The 16,411-nt window shown below is 38.2% G+C and overlaps 1 protein-coding gene across 15 annotated transcripts in view; it reads right to left on the reverse strand.

The window, feature by feature from the left end:
• Positions 1 to 16,411, reverse strand: part of SEMA4D (semaphorin 4D) — a 104,943-nt gene that overhangs the window by 22,046 nt on the left and 66,486 nt on the right. For 13 of the 15 annotated variants that reach the window (XM_033085402.1, XM_033085397.1, XM_033085398.2 and 10 more), the window contains 11 exons: positions 15,680 to 16,072; positions 13,321 to 13,466; positions 12,089 to 12,151; positions 9,661 to 9,759; positions 8,442 to 8,535; positions 7,408 to 7,521; positions 5,472 to 5,623; positions 3,546 to 3,721; positions 3,256 to 3,412; positions 2,257 to 2,479; positions 1,724 to 1,848 (listed from right to left, as the gene is read on the reverse strand). In XM_033085402.1, the coding sequence (XP_032941293.1) occupies positions 1,724 to 1,848; positions 2,257 to 2,479; positions 3,256 to 3,412; positions 3,546 to 3,721; positions 5,472 to 5,623; positions 7,408 to 7,521; positions 8,442 to 8,535; positions 9,661 to 9,759; positions 12,089 to 12,151; positions 13,321 to 13,466; positions 15,680 to 15,773 (1,443 nt within the window). In that variant the 5' untranslated portion in view covers positions 15,774 to 16,072. The remainder of the gene's footprint in view (positions 1 to 1,723; positions 1,849 to 2,256; positions 2,480 to 3,255; positions 3,413 to 3,545; positions 3,722 to 5,471; positions 5,624 to 7,407; positions 7,522 to 8,441; positions 8,536 to 9,660; positions 9,760 to 12,088; positions 12,152 to 13,320; positions 13,467 to 15,679; positions 16,073 to 16,411) is intronic. The other 2 variants (XM_033085403.1, XM_033085396.1) reach the window with 1 other exon arrangement.

Genomic DNA, 16,411 nt, shown 5'->3' on the forward strand with positions numbered 1-16,411 from the left:
CTGTGGAAGCAGAAACTTGTGTCTCCAGGTTGGGAAGTAGCAGGAATCCCTGCTAGGGTGGTACAGTGACTATACAGTTACCATGACTCTGGCAGCTGATCAACCTCCCATTTCCCATCACTGAAAAGGAGCACTGGTTTTATGGCAATGTACTGGGCAGCATTATTTCAGTGAGTAAGTGGCACCTGGACCCAGAGTGAATAAATTCAATGCTATTATTCCTACAGTAGTCTTCGAAACGTGTGCTGAAATTGCTACATTATATGTATTTAGCATCAGGCTTAATGTCCACCTCTTTCTTTGCACTCCCCTGAAATAGGCAAATCATCATTAAGTTGTGGTAAGAATGATCCCCCAATTAGAAGAATGGGTATTAGCATACATTAGAAGAGCTATCTATCATTATCCTCTATGATGGGGCAAATTCCAAAACTTTCTGTCAAAGCAAGTAATCTGAATTTTTTTTGCAGATTAAACAAATACTTTGTGTGTGTGTGTATATATATACACACACACATATATATACATACACACATCATAAATTTTTGCACAGATGTGTGAATTGTCAGTGTGACGTATCATAAAAAAGTAATACAAACATGGAAAACTAAGCACAGATGTTCTTAATCCTGGTTTTCGTTTGTCTAGCAAAAACATACTCTGTCCTTTCTTTCTATTATAAGCATGAAAGGATAAATAAGCGTGCAAAAAGAGCTTGTAGAAATTATGGCATAAAGCTCTGTTCCACTGAGCTGATTATATTTGCACGCAAACTTTTATTAAACATCACAGAAAAATAAAAGCTCTCTCAAAGTATTCTAAGTCCCTAGGCTGCAGAGCACTTAACTAGGTAGCTACTGAATACTGGTATTACTACTAGATACTTCAGAAGAGGGATTCATTCTTTACAAAACCCAGAAACTCTTGTTGATGCTACAAGTCTCCTAGACAGATATATTAATAGATGTGAAGGTCTTAGTAACTAGAGGCAGAAACCTAACTCACGAACAAACTACACAAACTGAACATCCTTCTACTGTCACAAAAGCACTCTAGGATTAAACCAAGCAACTGATAAACAGTGGACAGCTTCCAGGTTTGGAGTGTGCAGCAGCTCTTGTGCCATCCAGCTGGAGCTGCAGCTGGTGCTCCATTGTGCAGACAGGACCTCACCAGAAATCCTCACCCACAGCTACAGATGTGACTGTTCTCATGACACAACCAGCATGCAGGATCTTGTGAGATTTGGGACAGCAGTAATCGATTAACTACAAAATTATGAGTCCCTGTGCTAGAAGACTGTTCTCTCTTCTTATGTCTATTTCCTCAGAACCACACACCACTCCTCTGCTAACCTCAGCCCCGGGGAGTTTTCCCTCACAAATCTGCAGTGGCCACAAGGGGTCAGGTTTTTTACATCATTCCAAACCTGACATTGGTTTCTTAACACCTTACAGTTTCCTGCTTCTGCACATGGAAACCAAGTAAAGACCTGCATATCTGTGCTCCCCCACGCATTCCCCATGTCTAAATACCTTCAGAAACTTGACACCTATCAAAAATACTGAAATGCAGCAGGCAATATGTGATTGCTGCAGCGTGGTGGATTACAAATGCAGCCTTTGGCTTCATGCACAGCAATGGTCTCTTGTCACAAGGTCACGAAGTGGTACACAGAAAGTTTTGTGAAAGAACAAAAGGAGATGAATGTTGCGATGCTTACATCACTTACGGTTTTGGATGAAAGCAAGAGAGTTTGGACTGGTTCAAAATTTGGGAAAAGCTGTGTTTCTTCAATAATATGCATTCCATTTTCATAACTGATAGCTTTGTGCAGGGCTCCTCGATCTGAAACAACAGAGCAACATGTTTAAGGAAAAAAGCCTTCACAATTGCTTTAAGGTGTCTCAATAATCTGCTTGCTGCTCAGCAGAACAACTCCATGTCAAAGGCAACCATTAAACTTGCCATCATCAGGACCTCTGAGCAAGAAATAACATTTTGGTACACAGAATGACCCGTTGGGGATTGTATTGTGTGGTTTTGTTGAAGCTTTGCAGTACTTTCCTGCAATACTTTTTTCAAAGCACCTAAGATGCCCACTTACTGTGGTACCTTTCTTTTGTGTTTACTTTTGTTTTGGTGTTGAAACACCAGCTGGTGTAAAAGCACTGCAAATATAGAAATCTCAAGAGTTTCTCTAAAAAAACTAAAGAATCAGTGCATCACCAAAAACAGGTGTTTTGCAGAACTCACCTGTACCAATGAACATAACATCATAGATGGTGCCATTGAGCGCTCTGACTCTGTCAACTACAATCTGTGTATACTTCACATCTCGCTTTACTAGCCGAGGTCTGTCTCCCATTGGGGTCACTGAGTCATCCATTAGAGGATGATCTTTAACAAACTGCAATGTTTTATCTGGTAAATTCAGAGAACTCATGTAGTTTGATGCTCTGGCTTCATTGTTTATACACTAGAAGGAGGGACAGGGAGAGGGTGAAAAAGCAAAAAGACAACCAAATTGTATAATTTACTTGTACAAAATAAAGACTATTAACAGCAGTTGCATGCATTTTCTTTCTCCACATTATTCTGGCCAGTAACCACACTGGTATGCTATACTCATTGTACCAAGGAAGGTCCTCAGGTCACATAACTAGGGACGGTCTCAGGTATGTACTAATCCCTGAGCTTTGAACTACATTTTTGCTTGGGTCCAAAATACATTCTAGGAAAATATTCATTCTGTGGTCTCGTGCACCTTAAGTACTTTCAACCATCACCTCTTTCAGCTCTAGCAATAGTATGACTGTAAGGAACACAAGGAAGTAAAAAAAGTTTGAAAGAGATTCACCTCTAGGAAAGCTTGAGTTTGCAGAGCAGCGCAATACATTAAATAAACATGCTGATTCTACTGAGACAATGCAACAGTTGCTATACTTTTCATCTAAACTAAAAAGTGTATGATGTTGCTAGTGCAAACTGAGTTCTATTTCACAACAAGAGAATTGTTAATAGAATAATTAAATACAAAACCAGCAAGTAACCTAATTCTAAATTTAAAAAAATCCAAACCCAAAGACTTTGATTCCCAAATAAAAAGTTCAGAACATTATCACTTGAGTGTTTTTCTATGAAGCTTTTACAAGAAGAAACCAGGACAGGGCAAACAAATGAGCTAGGTTACTAGTATTCCTTAGTTTGTTTTCTCTTGAGCATTACAAAAGATCCAAGACTACAGAAACTTACCGCACCAGGTCGAGGATTAGGAATTTCCCCATTGTATCGTACCCACTTTGTATGAGATTGTTCCACTGTAGCACTCTGCATGTATTTTCCTTTTGAGAAAACCTCTTCTACAGTAGACAGATTGTATGCACACACTGCTGACAACCCCACATTATTCCTATGAATTCCGGAAGAAATTACGAAAGAAAGAAAAAAAAAAAACCACGAAAGATAGGAATAATTACCATTTTCTTGTAATAACCAACTGAGATTAAAGGTACTTATCAAGGAAAAGGCTATACCACACTTACAGTTGTGGGGTGAAGACTCCATATATCACTGGTTCCTTCAAAGTTGGAGATTTGAGAATAAAAACATCATTGATGACATTGAAAATCAAATTCTTATCAGGGGTGGTACAAATCAGTCTGGCCTTGAGAAACGAAGTCCATTTTTTCTGCAAGGTCCTTAATCCTCCTTGGTCCCTCTTATGGTATTAAAAAAATAAAAAGGTGTTCGTGAGGAGTACTAGCAGCATTTTTGCATTTAAGAAGCATTGCTATATACAGCATGCAATTACTAAGCCCTGGTGTTTTATACTATTTTATCTCTAGCAACACCAATAAATGTTAACATATTCACAATAAAAACAGTATGAAAGCCACAGGAAAATTGGTTCAATAAAAATAATGCAAAATTATTTCTATCACACATACAGGGAAGATGAAATATGAGAATTAATGAAGAACCATAATTCAGCATCACTCAGAAAAATTGAGATGGGCAATGTATCAGTACGAAAAAAAGTAAAACAAGCATGGAAGTATACTGTCCTTTAACAGAAATACGTAATACTGCATTTGTTCCGTGACATCAAAACTGATTTAAATTCTAATGCTGCAAATGTGTCTTAAGACTTGGCTGACACTGATAATTTCATTAGAAGAAATCCAGCAATGGTTTAATCCTTCTAGCAGTTACCACCTTTATTAAGGACTTGCAGGTACCAAGGCATAAGTTAAGACCTATTGACTAGAAATGTATTTGAAAATATTTGATAATTGAGCTGTAGCTCTCATACTTCTCTTACAAAATGTTAATACTGAAACAGTATTAACATTTCCATTTAATAGTTCCATTCATTATCCAATGATGTATGCAATGTATTAAAGGAAATCTGCAAAATTTATTAAAACAATTAAGTATGTTAATTGTTAATTAACATACTTAATTGTTTTAATAAATATATTAAAATGTTTATAGGTGTGCAATCTGCCACTGATTTCTATTTCAAACAACAGAAATACATAACAATATAATAAATAAAGCTCTCATATTCCACAATACTCCCCTTTTAAAGTGTGCACAAGCTGCCAGTGGGCAGAGTGCCATAATAATAAGCCCCATCTAAACCTGCCTCCAGCTCCTTGTTTAAAGGAGATCTCAAGGGCACTAACTTGTTATTGATGTTTTGACTTCCCTGTTCAAATGCAAAACAGTAAAGTCAAAATAAAACTTTCAACCTCATAAAAATGAAACAGCCAGATAAATTTCCTGTTGGAATAAAAGGAAATTGATAAATTCCACTGAAAAAGTTTTTGTTAAATAAACATTTTCTACTGAAAAATCTTCCATCAGCAAGACTTTTAGCCAGCACTCCTAAGGATGTACTGGAATCAGCTTAACACATTGATGTTTAAGCACAGGCAGTGTGACAGGCTGCTGGTGACCATTTCCCTTCAGGCCCTGGCAGCTGCAGCAGCTTCATAGAAGTCCCATCTGCTACACCACAGTCAAGAACTATTTTGGTGTGACACAGCTACAGTTGTGTTTGCATACAGCTACTTCAAAGTCACTTGACACACATCCTATCTGCTCAGCTCCAACCAAAGTCACTTCTTCACAGAGAGCTGCACTTGTTTAAATAAAGTAACAATGAAAACTGGAGCAACACTTTTTATGTTGCTAGGCTTTGTCACGGTTGCTTTGTTTTCTCCCGGAGAGGAGCAGAACCCCCAGATGTACTGAAATTTCACAACTGTGCAAAATTAAATCAAGTATTTATTTAAAACGCAAATATTAGGCCTTCTCAGTTCTGACTGGAAGTGTTTATTCTTTAAGATTTACTAAACTGAATCACCTCCATTTACCTGCCGGTAAATCCAGAATAAAGAATGCTTCTTAACATGCACAAAGTCTCTACGAGATATAGTAAAAGTAAACTGAACTATTCCCACCTTGCATACTCTAGCTATTCTTGGAATCATCAATTTTCCAACAAATTCGTACTCCACAGACACCTCAGTGAAAAAGAAGAATATCTTGTCGTCTTCTCCATCTGTGCTGTTTGGATCCGCTCTTATCACATCAGCAAAAACAAAGTTGGGCTCTACAGATACAAACAAAAGAATTTTCTATTATATATGTGACTACTAACTTGATTCCCTCAAGGATCCTCAGAAGTTGTCTTTCACCCAAACTCCACACTGCATTTGCCTCCTCTCCAAGCAATCTACTTACACAGTTTGCTGTTCATAATACGAACAGGATTTCTGAAAAAAAAAAAAACCCAAACCACACAAAATCAACCAGAAACACAAAAAAACCAAAACCCCACAAAACATATGTGAAAGCACTGAGCTACCTGAGAGATCTCTACAATCTAATAGCTCATTACTTCAGCATTCTTCATCCACACTCAAATGTGGTTTTCTAATGGGCCTGGAGAGGTAACCCTCCCTTGTCTGCCTCTCCTTTATTTCACTATTAGCTAAAGCAGTAAAATGACAGCGTCATTACAACATGTATCACAAAACTCTGAATCCTGTATTTTTTGAAAAATAGTCATGATTTGAGTCCTTTTCGGTACAAAGCCTCAAACCTCTGAGAATTCACAAAATTCAGTGAATTTTGTAATTCAGTAACTTGAAGTGTCAAGAACCATGATTCCATTCCTTACCATATCATAATTAATCTGCATTATTGCAAGGATGAAAAAGCACACAAGAAATAAACCATTAATGTGAAGTTGAAACGTATATTCTGAAGCTGTTTTCATCATCAGTGCTGATAAAAATCCTGGAATCTCAAAATACAATCTCTTGATGGCATGCATGAGGGCACACACTCACAGTGTATGTCAGTATAACAAAATCCATCTCTTTGAGACATCAGACTCCTTACCCAGGTAAGACACTCAAACTCTGTACATGTGATGTTAAAGAAGAAAAATACAGTAAATTCACGAATACAAGCCGCACGGAGTATAAGTCGCATATCCGGTGTGTTGGCAACATTGATGTCTTTGTCAATAAATAAGCCGCACCCGGAATATTAGCCGCACTTTAGTTCGCCCGAACTTTCACAAAGTCGTCATTTAGTAACACAATCGCGGGATCGCCTGGGCTTACTGGCTTACTGCCGACCTCGGAAACATTGTTTCCAAGTGAAAAAAGACACACCCTTTATTTACAAGCCGAAAAAGACAGGAACAATAGTGTGGTCATTTTGTGAGCATTCTCAACGGATCCGCGTTGCCTTTAAACAGCCGCTCAGCCGTGCGGGCAGGCAGCTGAGCTCCGAGCAGAGCCACATCTCCGTGCTGGCACAGGAGCGGCCACTGTAGCCCTCGCAGCCCCGCGGGGCGAGCGGCCGCTGTAGCCCTCTCCCTGCGGGCTGAGCGGCTCCCCCAGCCCTCTCCCTGCGAGCCGATCGCCCGCTTCATCCCTCTCCCTGTGGGGCGAGAGGCTCCCGCAGCCCTCTCCCTGCGAGCCCAGCCAGCCCCACAGCCGCACAAAACTGAAAACACTTTAAAAAGTACAGAGAAATATCACACACTTTTATCGAACTGCTGAGGTAACTCGCCGAGGTAACTCACCCCGATAACAACCCCCGCCCCTCAGTAACGCCGCCATCCACAGGCAGGCAATAAGCTGTTCTCTGATTGGTTCATCTTCGGAACAACGGGAAACCATGGATTTCAAACTGTTTCGGCTCAGGACTGGACTGGTATGATACTAGGTAAGGGCAGATATCACATTTTTGTTCATAAATTAGCCGCACCCAAATATTAGCCGCACTTCCGGGTTTCCACCAAAATTTTTGTCTAATTGCTGCGGTTTGTATTCGTGAAATTACTGTAATTTGTTTGGGTCAGTTCCCATGCTCACTTACCATTAAGCCACGGTATTGCATATTCTGTTCTCAGAGGGCTCTGATGAGAGTGTCGTGAAATAATGGGTTCACTTCCCAAGAAATTGTAGGAAGTCCCAGAATAAAGCTCCTCATCTTCAAACACAAAACCAAATATATTAGAACTTACGGACTGGATACCAAAATGAGTACATAAATATTTTGTGAGTCTATGTAAATTGTAACTTCCCACAAGAAAAGTTAAACACAGATTTCCTCTGAACTGCCTAAGGCAAATCTTTTATATTTACATTTCTGTCAATCATTCTCAAGCTAACACTTCACACTTGGGTTTATTATTTTTGTTGCTCTAACATGAGAATTGAAAAAAGTCAATGTTGTTTTTGTGGCATTTTAATATTTAACATGAAAATCTACAGTTTATGTTAAAGTGTGCAAATTTACTTAAATGTACCAGAAGTTTGGAATTATTTTCCTCTCTTTCTATGCCACCATTATTCAAACTCAATTTGTACAGATTTAGGTAGCATGTTATTGTTTTTCTCATTTCCTCTTTCACGTGATATTGAGCTTCTCTTTTATAATCTTGAGACACACAGGTAAAAGCCAAAAATTCTGGCTTCCCCAAATTAAGACTCAGTGGTGTGTTGCCACGTAGGAAGGAGACTTGCAATAAATATCTTGCTTCCCTATTCTGTAGCACATCTTGGGAACAGCTAACAATACTTCTTGTTATATTTACTGAAGCTACAGTAATTGCTACAACAAGGGCAGTTTAAGTACATTCAGATTATCTAGACTAAGCATGTTTAACATGCAGAAATACAGTTTGAAAATTTATTTTAGAAATTGCTTTCAAAATAACCTAGAGTTTGAAATTCTCTTTTTAAGAAACCTGCTTAGTTGACTACGTAAGTATTTTAACATATATACAGATGCACAATACAGACAAAAAGCATGGATGCAAGCCACCATTTTGACAGACTGGAGGGTGACAGTGGAAAAGATAGAACATTTTTAAATGTGAGAATGAGGAATGCAAAGTCTGAACTTACCAACCATAACAGATGTGTAGCTCTGAGCAGGATCAAATGGACATCTGCCCTTACCATCTTCATTTCTACCTCCAAGTTCAAATGAAATTAAATTCTGTTGAAAACCACAAAACAACTACTAGCACTTTTTTCTTTCAGCAACTCAACTTGTGCAAAGTTAGCTAAAAACAAAACACTAAATAATGGGCTGCATCATCAACTTCCAGTATCAAAGGCACTTGGTGTAAAATTATAGGAGGCATATGTGCTTTCAGAAAATCTTAAGGAGTCTCAAAGACAGAGAAAAAACGTGATCCTGTAATTTGTGAGGGTGGAAGCAGGAAGGAGCAAAAGATGGAAAGTTAAATCCAGACAAACCTCAAGAAAGAGCACCCAAAAAAGCTAGACAGCAAGAAAGGCAGAGAAGTTAACTGACACGCAGAAAGAACTGGCAATTAGTTAATTAGCTGGAAAAAACGGATTGAGAATCTTAGAAATCAAGAAGGTTTTCTGAGGTGGATTAAACGATTTTTGAGATGATGGTAAATTTGTGAGATAGGGTGTAATCCAACTAGTTTTTAAAAAGCAACAGAGTACTTTGGCTTCTACTTTATAAATCCTTTACAAACCAAGAGAATGAGGATCAGAAAGCTGAAATGTAGCCACAGTATTGGGAAAGTAATCAGTTATACTATGTAATGAAGGCACTGGAAGCTAAAGGCAACAAAGAATTACAAGATTTCTCAATTTTCGAATTGCCAAGAGCTGCAGTATGGAAAATGATACAAGAATCAGTGGCAAGAAAAAGGGAGTTTTAATTTTGTGCCAAGACTTCACTCTGAAGGATTCAGCACTACACATCTTTGGCACAGCCAGGAGCAGAGACAAGCAGAGACAGGAATCCAAGAAATTTCAGGGAGATTCAGTAATGAGTGGAAATTGCAAACAATGTAATTTCAGCTTTAGTAACGGTTTCATGCTAACACACAATATACAAAGAAGTATAAAAGTTAAGAAAAAATAAATCTGCAGTTAGACAAGATGAACCAATAATTCATTAAGTGTTCTGAAAAAGGAGCAGTATACTCTGCCATTATGATGGGAGAATGCAACAAATGCTTCTAACCTTACAACCAGCAGTGAAGATGCAACAGTTTTGAAAAATGAGAGCAACTCATTGTTTACCTGAGCAGTTTTTAAGTTACAGCTGTTGCTGGGTCAAAATGTGTACATTTCTTACCAGGTAATCACATGTTGGTTGAAATGCATTAGTTCCACACACGTAGAGGAAAGTATCATTCAGCTGTTGCAAGACACGCACGTAATTACGACATTCTGTCTGTAATAGAGGATGATAGAGTTTGATAAACCATAGCATCCACATTCCAACATAAACAATAAATGTTGTCCATTACCACTACTTATGCTACATCACACTGGCAAGCCCAGAAGACACATGGGTGACACTGGGACATCACCTCCCTACAATCTTCCGGAGTTCTAATCAAACCGGCAGCAGCCGGTTTCCTGAGGCAGGTATGCAGCTGCCTCAGTGTCCTAGCAGGACAGCACGCTCAGCAGGGTTCATCTCAAGCTGTGTTATGGAAGGACAAGCTCAAAACACACCTCCAGTCCATGGGAACAACTTCATGTTAGTTAAACATGGAGTGAGTTTTAGGCTCTGTCACCTCTCGTACATCTAAATGAAACACTGACAGCCAAGGTTGTTAATTGCCAAATCTCTAACACCCTTAAATTAGCTACAAAGTTTTGTCACTTATAACCATCTTGATTCTTTTTTTCCAGTCCTTGATACTGTCCAAGGAAACTCCATAATATCTTTAGCTCTGAAACAGAACAAAGAGTTTGACCAAAATCCTTAATAGGATACAATAAAAATTCAGAATAATAATGAATGAAACAACTCTCAACAACCACTTAGAGAGAGGTTAAAAACCAGTATCAAAAACACCTCTTAATTCTTGCTAGCACACTGCCAGATCCCTCCACTGAACTGTTGTTCCATGAACTTCCTACGCAAGTTCAAGCACTGGCCTTACTACTCCTTCTTATGACACAAATTAGGTATTTCTGTGACCGTATGAGAGAAAAAAAGCAGGGGGGAAGAGTGTAAAACCAGTTTTCTGCCAGATAAGGCCCTTGAAAAGCTGTATAAATGCTTTCTGCTGGCATCACACAGCATAGTGCTGATAGGTGGGGGGGGAGAGAACTGCCTGTTTAAGTGTAAGAAATAAAAGTAGTGGCTTAATACCTTGACCCTTCTGAAACTATTGCACTGTGCAAAACATCATAGCTACAACATAAATGTGACTAGTAGAAGGTTAGAAGTGAAATAAAAGCATGGCTGGCAATAACTATGGAAACAGGAGAAAATAAAATAAATTCAGACCTGTATCAAAGTATTTATTTATGGGGTCTAATATATGCCACCAGTAATTTTTGAGACGACTTGTGGAGATTCACACACAAGTCTCCTAAACATATGCTCATGCACAAGAGAAACTAGTATCCCATATTCATCACAGCTGTGTATCAGTGTTATTAGTAGCAACCCCAACTGAACGGTAAAACAAAAATAATATTCTCTGATCCTATCTTGCAGAGGTAGACAAAGAAGAAACACACCTTAAATATCTCACAGCTCATGTTTGAATAATGTACTGATGATCATCAGTAATCAGTCAAGGAAAAGAAGCAGCTAGTCAAAGGGAGACAGCCCACTCCCAATCCTGATGAACTACATGAATGCAAGATAACTATGAGCCCTGGATGCAGCATTTGGGTTTTTTTTAACAGTGCAAACTAAATAGGTTACATATTCAAGGATTACATCCCTCCAAGTGCAGAGAAGATCTGCTTTTTGTTTTCAGAGGACTTGTAGACTTCCACTTTCAAATCTGTGTTAAAGGCCTGACCATCAGTCTTGCCCAGAAAATCCTTACTTTACTGCATCATTAAATGAACTGGCATTACACAAACAGAAAGGTACATCCACGCACAGTCAACTACCTCAAATAAACGATCTCCCCAGAGAAAGGCAAGATGAGCAGGAGGCCAGCCTGTGCCCTGGCAGTCATGAGGAGTTGGTGGTTCCCAGAAACACCAGGGGACCCTTCCCAAGCTGACAGGAGGTCTGTCTGCTCAGGTGTTGAGTCACACCACAGGGGTGTGACTTTTGTGCACACCCGCCGAGCAACACAACACTAACACGGAGGCAGTGAAAAAATACATTGGTCTAATAAGAAACCCCTATGCCCTAAAGCAAAGCACACAAAATTAATCATTCACTCTGTAAAATCAAATACTGTGAAGAAATTATTGCAATTACAAAACACTACTGTTGCTATCAATTGCTTCAGTGAAAGCAATACTGGTTTATCAACTTAATGGAAAACCATTAACATTAAGCACACATCATGGTGTATTCAGATTTTCAAAGATTCAAATAGTGTTCAACAACAAAAATAATGACCTAAGAAAAAAAGACTAAGTATGCTGCAGTTTCTAACACTCAAGTTAATTAAAAAAATGTAGGTGATTGTTTTGAAATTTTAATTTCAAACGGTTGGAGACGTTCTTCTTTTAATGTCACTCCTCTTGAAGTAAAATGTGCAAGATTTTTCACAAAGTTCAATAAAAGTACATACCTGTTCTGATTTGCCCTTGACTGCACATTTAGTCCTTTTATCTTCTGTGACCTTCCAGTGTAACTAAGTGAAAAAACATGCAACAAAAAAGCACATTCAAAGTACTTTAATTCAATGCAAGATCTGAAAATCGTGCACTAACACACACAAGAAAAGGCAATCCTACACAGAGCAAATGCAAGACATTTTGCAAGCAGCATTCAAAGGTTCAAAGTTACTTTTTCCCAGGGAAGTGACATTTTTGAATCCATGTGCCTTAAGCAGAACTGAACTACTATCTTCTGGGTTCGTAATGATGATTTCTCACAAATGGCTAATGAACTTTTCATTATCATATGCATTAGGGAAATGCAACTGTAACTGCCGTAAGTATTTTTTCAATTTGAAGTACCTCTCTATTTCATTAACACTTGAATAAAAAACACTTGGGGGAAAGGAATCAAAGAAAATTTACTGGGCTAATTTACACTACACAACTATGTTTTATATGCTAGTGAAAGTGCCCACCACCAGTCATGAACATGTTCTTCAGATTGAAACTCATTTATAAGCATCTTCTAAAGCACCCTGGGTGGTGTACCATGTTACACCTCTACTGTCAGCTTGTGTTGCTGATGGGATGAAAAGCAGGAGCCTGGAAGAACCTGGAAGCAATATAACATTAGCAGACTTCTGCCTGGGCTAATCTACTTTGAGAAACCAGCACAAACATATTCAAAGCACTTCTCTCAGGAAGCTGATCAGACCTGTCTGCACCATCACTTGTTGCACCATCACTTGTCTAGATACACCTAGACACAGAACAGAACACGAGACTGACAGGGCCTTCATTGCAGCTCATCTATAGCCTGCTATCAGCAAGCCCCAGCTTTGCCTCTGTTTCAGATTACTTTTTGACTCAGATTAACAGAAAATGGCCCACTCCTGGTTTTAAGAAAACATGTAAGAACTACTGCTACAGAACTACCTACAGTCCCTGTTGTCAAGCATCCTGCCCCCAAGAAGAAAATACCCAAGGAGATCTCAAATTACTTGTTTATATACAGCTTCTCCTTTCTTATTATCTCCTTTACTGTGTAAAATCTTCCAGAAATAATACTGGAGTAGAACATACAAAGAAATTTCTCTTTTACGTATCTATTTGTCTAAAATGCAGTGCTACTGAGATCAGTAAATCAAGTCAAATTTGGAGTACAATTTTTACATGGAGGATAATGTATTAAAAGGCATACCTCGTGCTGCTTCTCAGCAATATTCACTGCGTTTAAGGCAAAGATCACTTCCCTGGCTCCTACATACAGAACATTTTTGTCTTCGCTTAACAGCAAGGTTGAATAGTTTGACACTTTTGATTCATTAAAATGTATTAGCTGGACCTCTGTTGAAATGGAAGAAAAAACAGCACCTCATGAAGAAACACAATCATTTAGGGTAAAGCTCATGAGTAATTTTTTCTAAGTTGTTTTAATAGCTGCTGGAAAACTTGAAAACAACAAGGATTAGGTTCAGACAACCCATATACAAGACAAGGGACCCCTTAGAAGCTTGAAAGCAGAAACAGCAGCTTCCACCACCAACATCAAAAATCACTTGTCCTGACTTTCTCATTCAATTTCAAATGCTCGAGTACTTCCTCTTGTGATGATCCCAGTAACTCACTTCTTCCTTCATTTTTTTTCTACTTGCTTTTTCTAAACTTCTATTTTCCACATCCACTGTCAGTTCCTCACCTTTTCCTTTCCATATACTAATCTCCTGTGGAAAATCAGGCCAGTCATCACCATAGCCCTTGAAGGTACCCTGAACAAATCTTCCGAAATATCCTGCACCTTTAGACAACTTTTCAGCATACTGACATAAACAGAAAGAAGACACAGAAGCAAATAACAAATCATTTGAAGCCGACTGTGAAATGAAAACCAGAGATGAAATACACAGCATACACACAAAATAAAAGCATGAGGGAAAAATCAAGATGAATATCAGTAAGATAAGAAAAAGATGGAGATATGAGAGAAAAGGCAGTGGAATGAGGAAGTGTGTAGAGCGGATGAGAATAGCTTGAAGAAAGATGACACAAACTGACTAATACAAAAGGGTATTTTTTCTGAATGTACAACTATATAATGTAAAAATGACTGAAAGTTTTTGTACATGAGGATACGAGATTAATTAAGCATGGTTTTTTACAATACAGATTAAAACAATGTCCTATTTCTTCCAATTCTATCATCAGTAATTGCACATATTCAACTATAATACTCCAGAAACACTAATTTTAAACTATATTCTCAAGCACGTAATTTTGAAATCTTTTAGTTGGCAGGAAAATTTTCCCAGAATAGATGAACTAGTTCATACAACTCTGCTGAACTAAATTCCCTCTTCTATTCAAAGTTTCCAACATTTAAATGCAACAATCTTTAGCAGACAGACAGAGAAAAAATAGCAGGAATGAAAATAAACTCCATTTATCTTGACTAATTTGGATGTGAGTAGGCAGTACCTCACTTCACCATTAAAAAGCAACTTGCCAAATTTTAACTACAAGACAGAAGCGTCAAGGAGTCTAAGCAAGAACTACAAGCCTTGTCTCGGCCTACCCTTTTGAAAAGGCTGTATAAGCAACTCACTAATTGATACACCAATAATCAGGAAAACTCTTCCTACAGTCATCTCATAATCTGCTTATCCTACTATATTCTTAATCTTCATCTATCTTTCCCTACAGAATGTCTGCCCAGAATTTAATATCCTTATTTAAGACCGCTTAATTATATGGTCAATGTATTTGTTTGGGTTTATTCAGTTATTGCACATTTGGGTAAGTAATCAATTGCTGTTTACTAAAGTTAAAGAAGGACCCAAAGACAAAATCTCTTAAAGCACCCATGCCACATGGAGCAGAAAATAGGGATAAAACCACATATATTCACAAATAACTACTCTATGGGCTTTGCTCTAAATTTCTTTTCAGATCCAGGATAAATTATTAAACCAAAAGCTATAGGATCCTCTGATTTCTATTACTTCTCTTTGCACTTATATTTGCAGACTCCTGATTATTGTACTGCTGCAATTTCAAGTGCAAGGAAAGCATTGTTCTGAAAAAGATTTTCATATCTAGACCCATAAAATGCTGTCAGAAGAGGGCCAAATGCTTATTTTTCCTTTACCTGTTGATTTATTTAATGCTCAGGATGGCTCAGTACCAAAACAGATTATTAGCTGGAGTTGTGTATTTTGCTAATGCATTCAGATTCCAGGTAAAAGTAATTTGTTTAAAATAAAATACACCTACTGTGATTTTCTCTCAAAACAAGTTTCAATTGCAGTATCTTCAGCTGAGAAAGCCAAATTTGGAATTTCTCCTCTGTTTTCAAAGCTGCTTGAAGGAACCAAAATCAATAAACCCAGTACTTGAATGACTTTTGAATATTCTAGTCCTAAGCATTTCATAAGGTGAGAAAAGTAGCAACACCAGACCAAACTGGCTGGAAGAACCTAAAACTTCACTGAGTTTCAAATACCACAGAAATCCTGAGGATGTGGCAATGTCTCATACTACAATACTTAAATTTCTGTTCTTACCTTTGTGTTCCCAAGTGATCCTTGGTACTGGGCCAAATGCTATTGCCACTTCTAGCAACAAACCCCAAACTGCATAAAAAACACACACAGCCATCTTCAGTGTCCCTGCTCTTCGTGGTTCACTGGATAACTGCAGCAGGTAGTGTTTCTTTGGCAGATGAAATGGAGCTCCCAGGGAGTATCAGACACCAGGCATTTCAGCCCCTGAGAGCAATGCAACAAGGGAGGCTGGAACAACCGTGCAAGTACGTGCTTTTCAGCAGATCACTTCAAGAAAATGCACATTTTCCAGGATGCTGCATACAGAGACTGCCCACACGGTCCACAGGCTGCAGAGCTGCTGAGAAGTGTGACTGAGTGCATTCTTCTGTTTCGCCAGAGAAATAAATAATGCTGTGGAGAGAGGAGGGAAGTAAGAAGTAGAAGAGAACGCAAACCTAATACTGCCAAAAATAGCACTGATCTTGCAGTATTTCTACAGTTGACTACATATCTTAATTTGGATACAAAATATATTAATTGGTGAAAATCATATTCTTAAAAACAAGACACATTACATGGCGAATAGGAAATAATTGAAAGCAATCATTACAATCTAGAACTCCAAGTGTAAATACTTAGAACTTCAGCAAAGTTCAATTATGCTCCATGCATAAAACTTGACTCTAGTCTATTCTTTCAATAGAAAATCCACCTCTCTAACAAATGATAAACACTGATAACAAAAATCTC

This window comes from Catharus ustulatus, chromosome Z, assembly GCF_009819885.2.
Source record: "Catharus ustulatus isolate bCatUst1 chromosome Z, bCatUst1.pri.v2, whole genome shotgun sequence".
Classification (NCBI taxonomy): domain Eukaryota; kingdom Metazoa; phylum Chordata; class Aves; order Passeriformes; family Turdidae; genus Catharus; species Catharus ustulatus.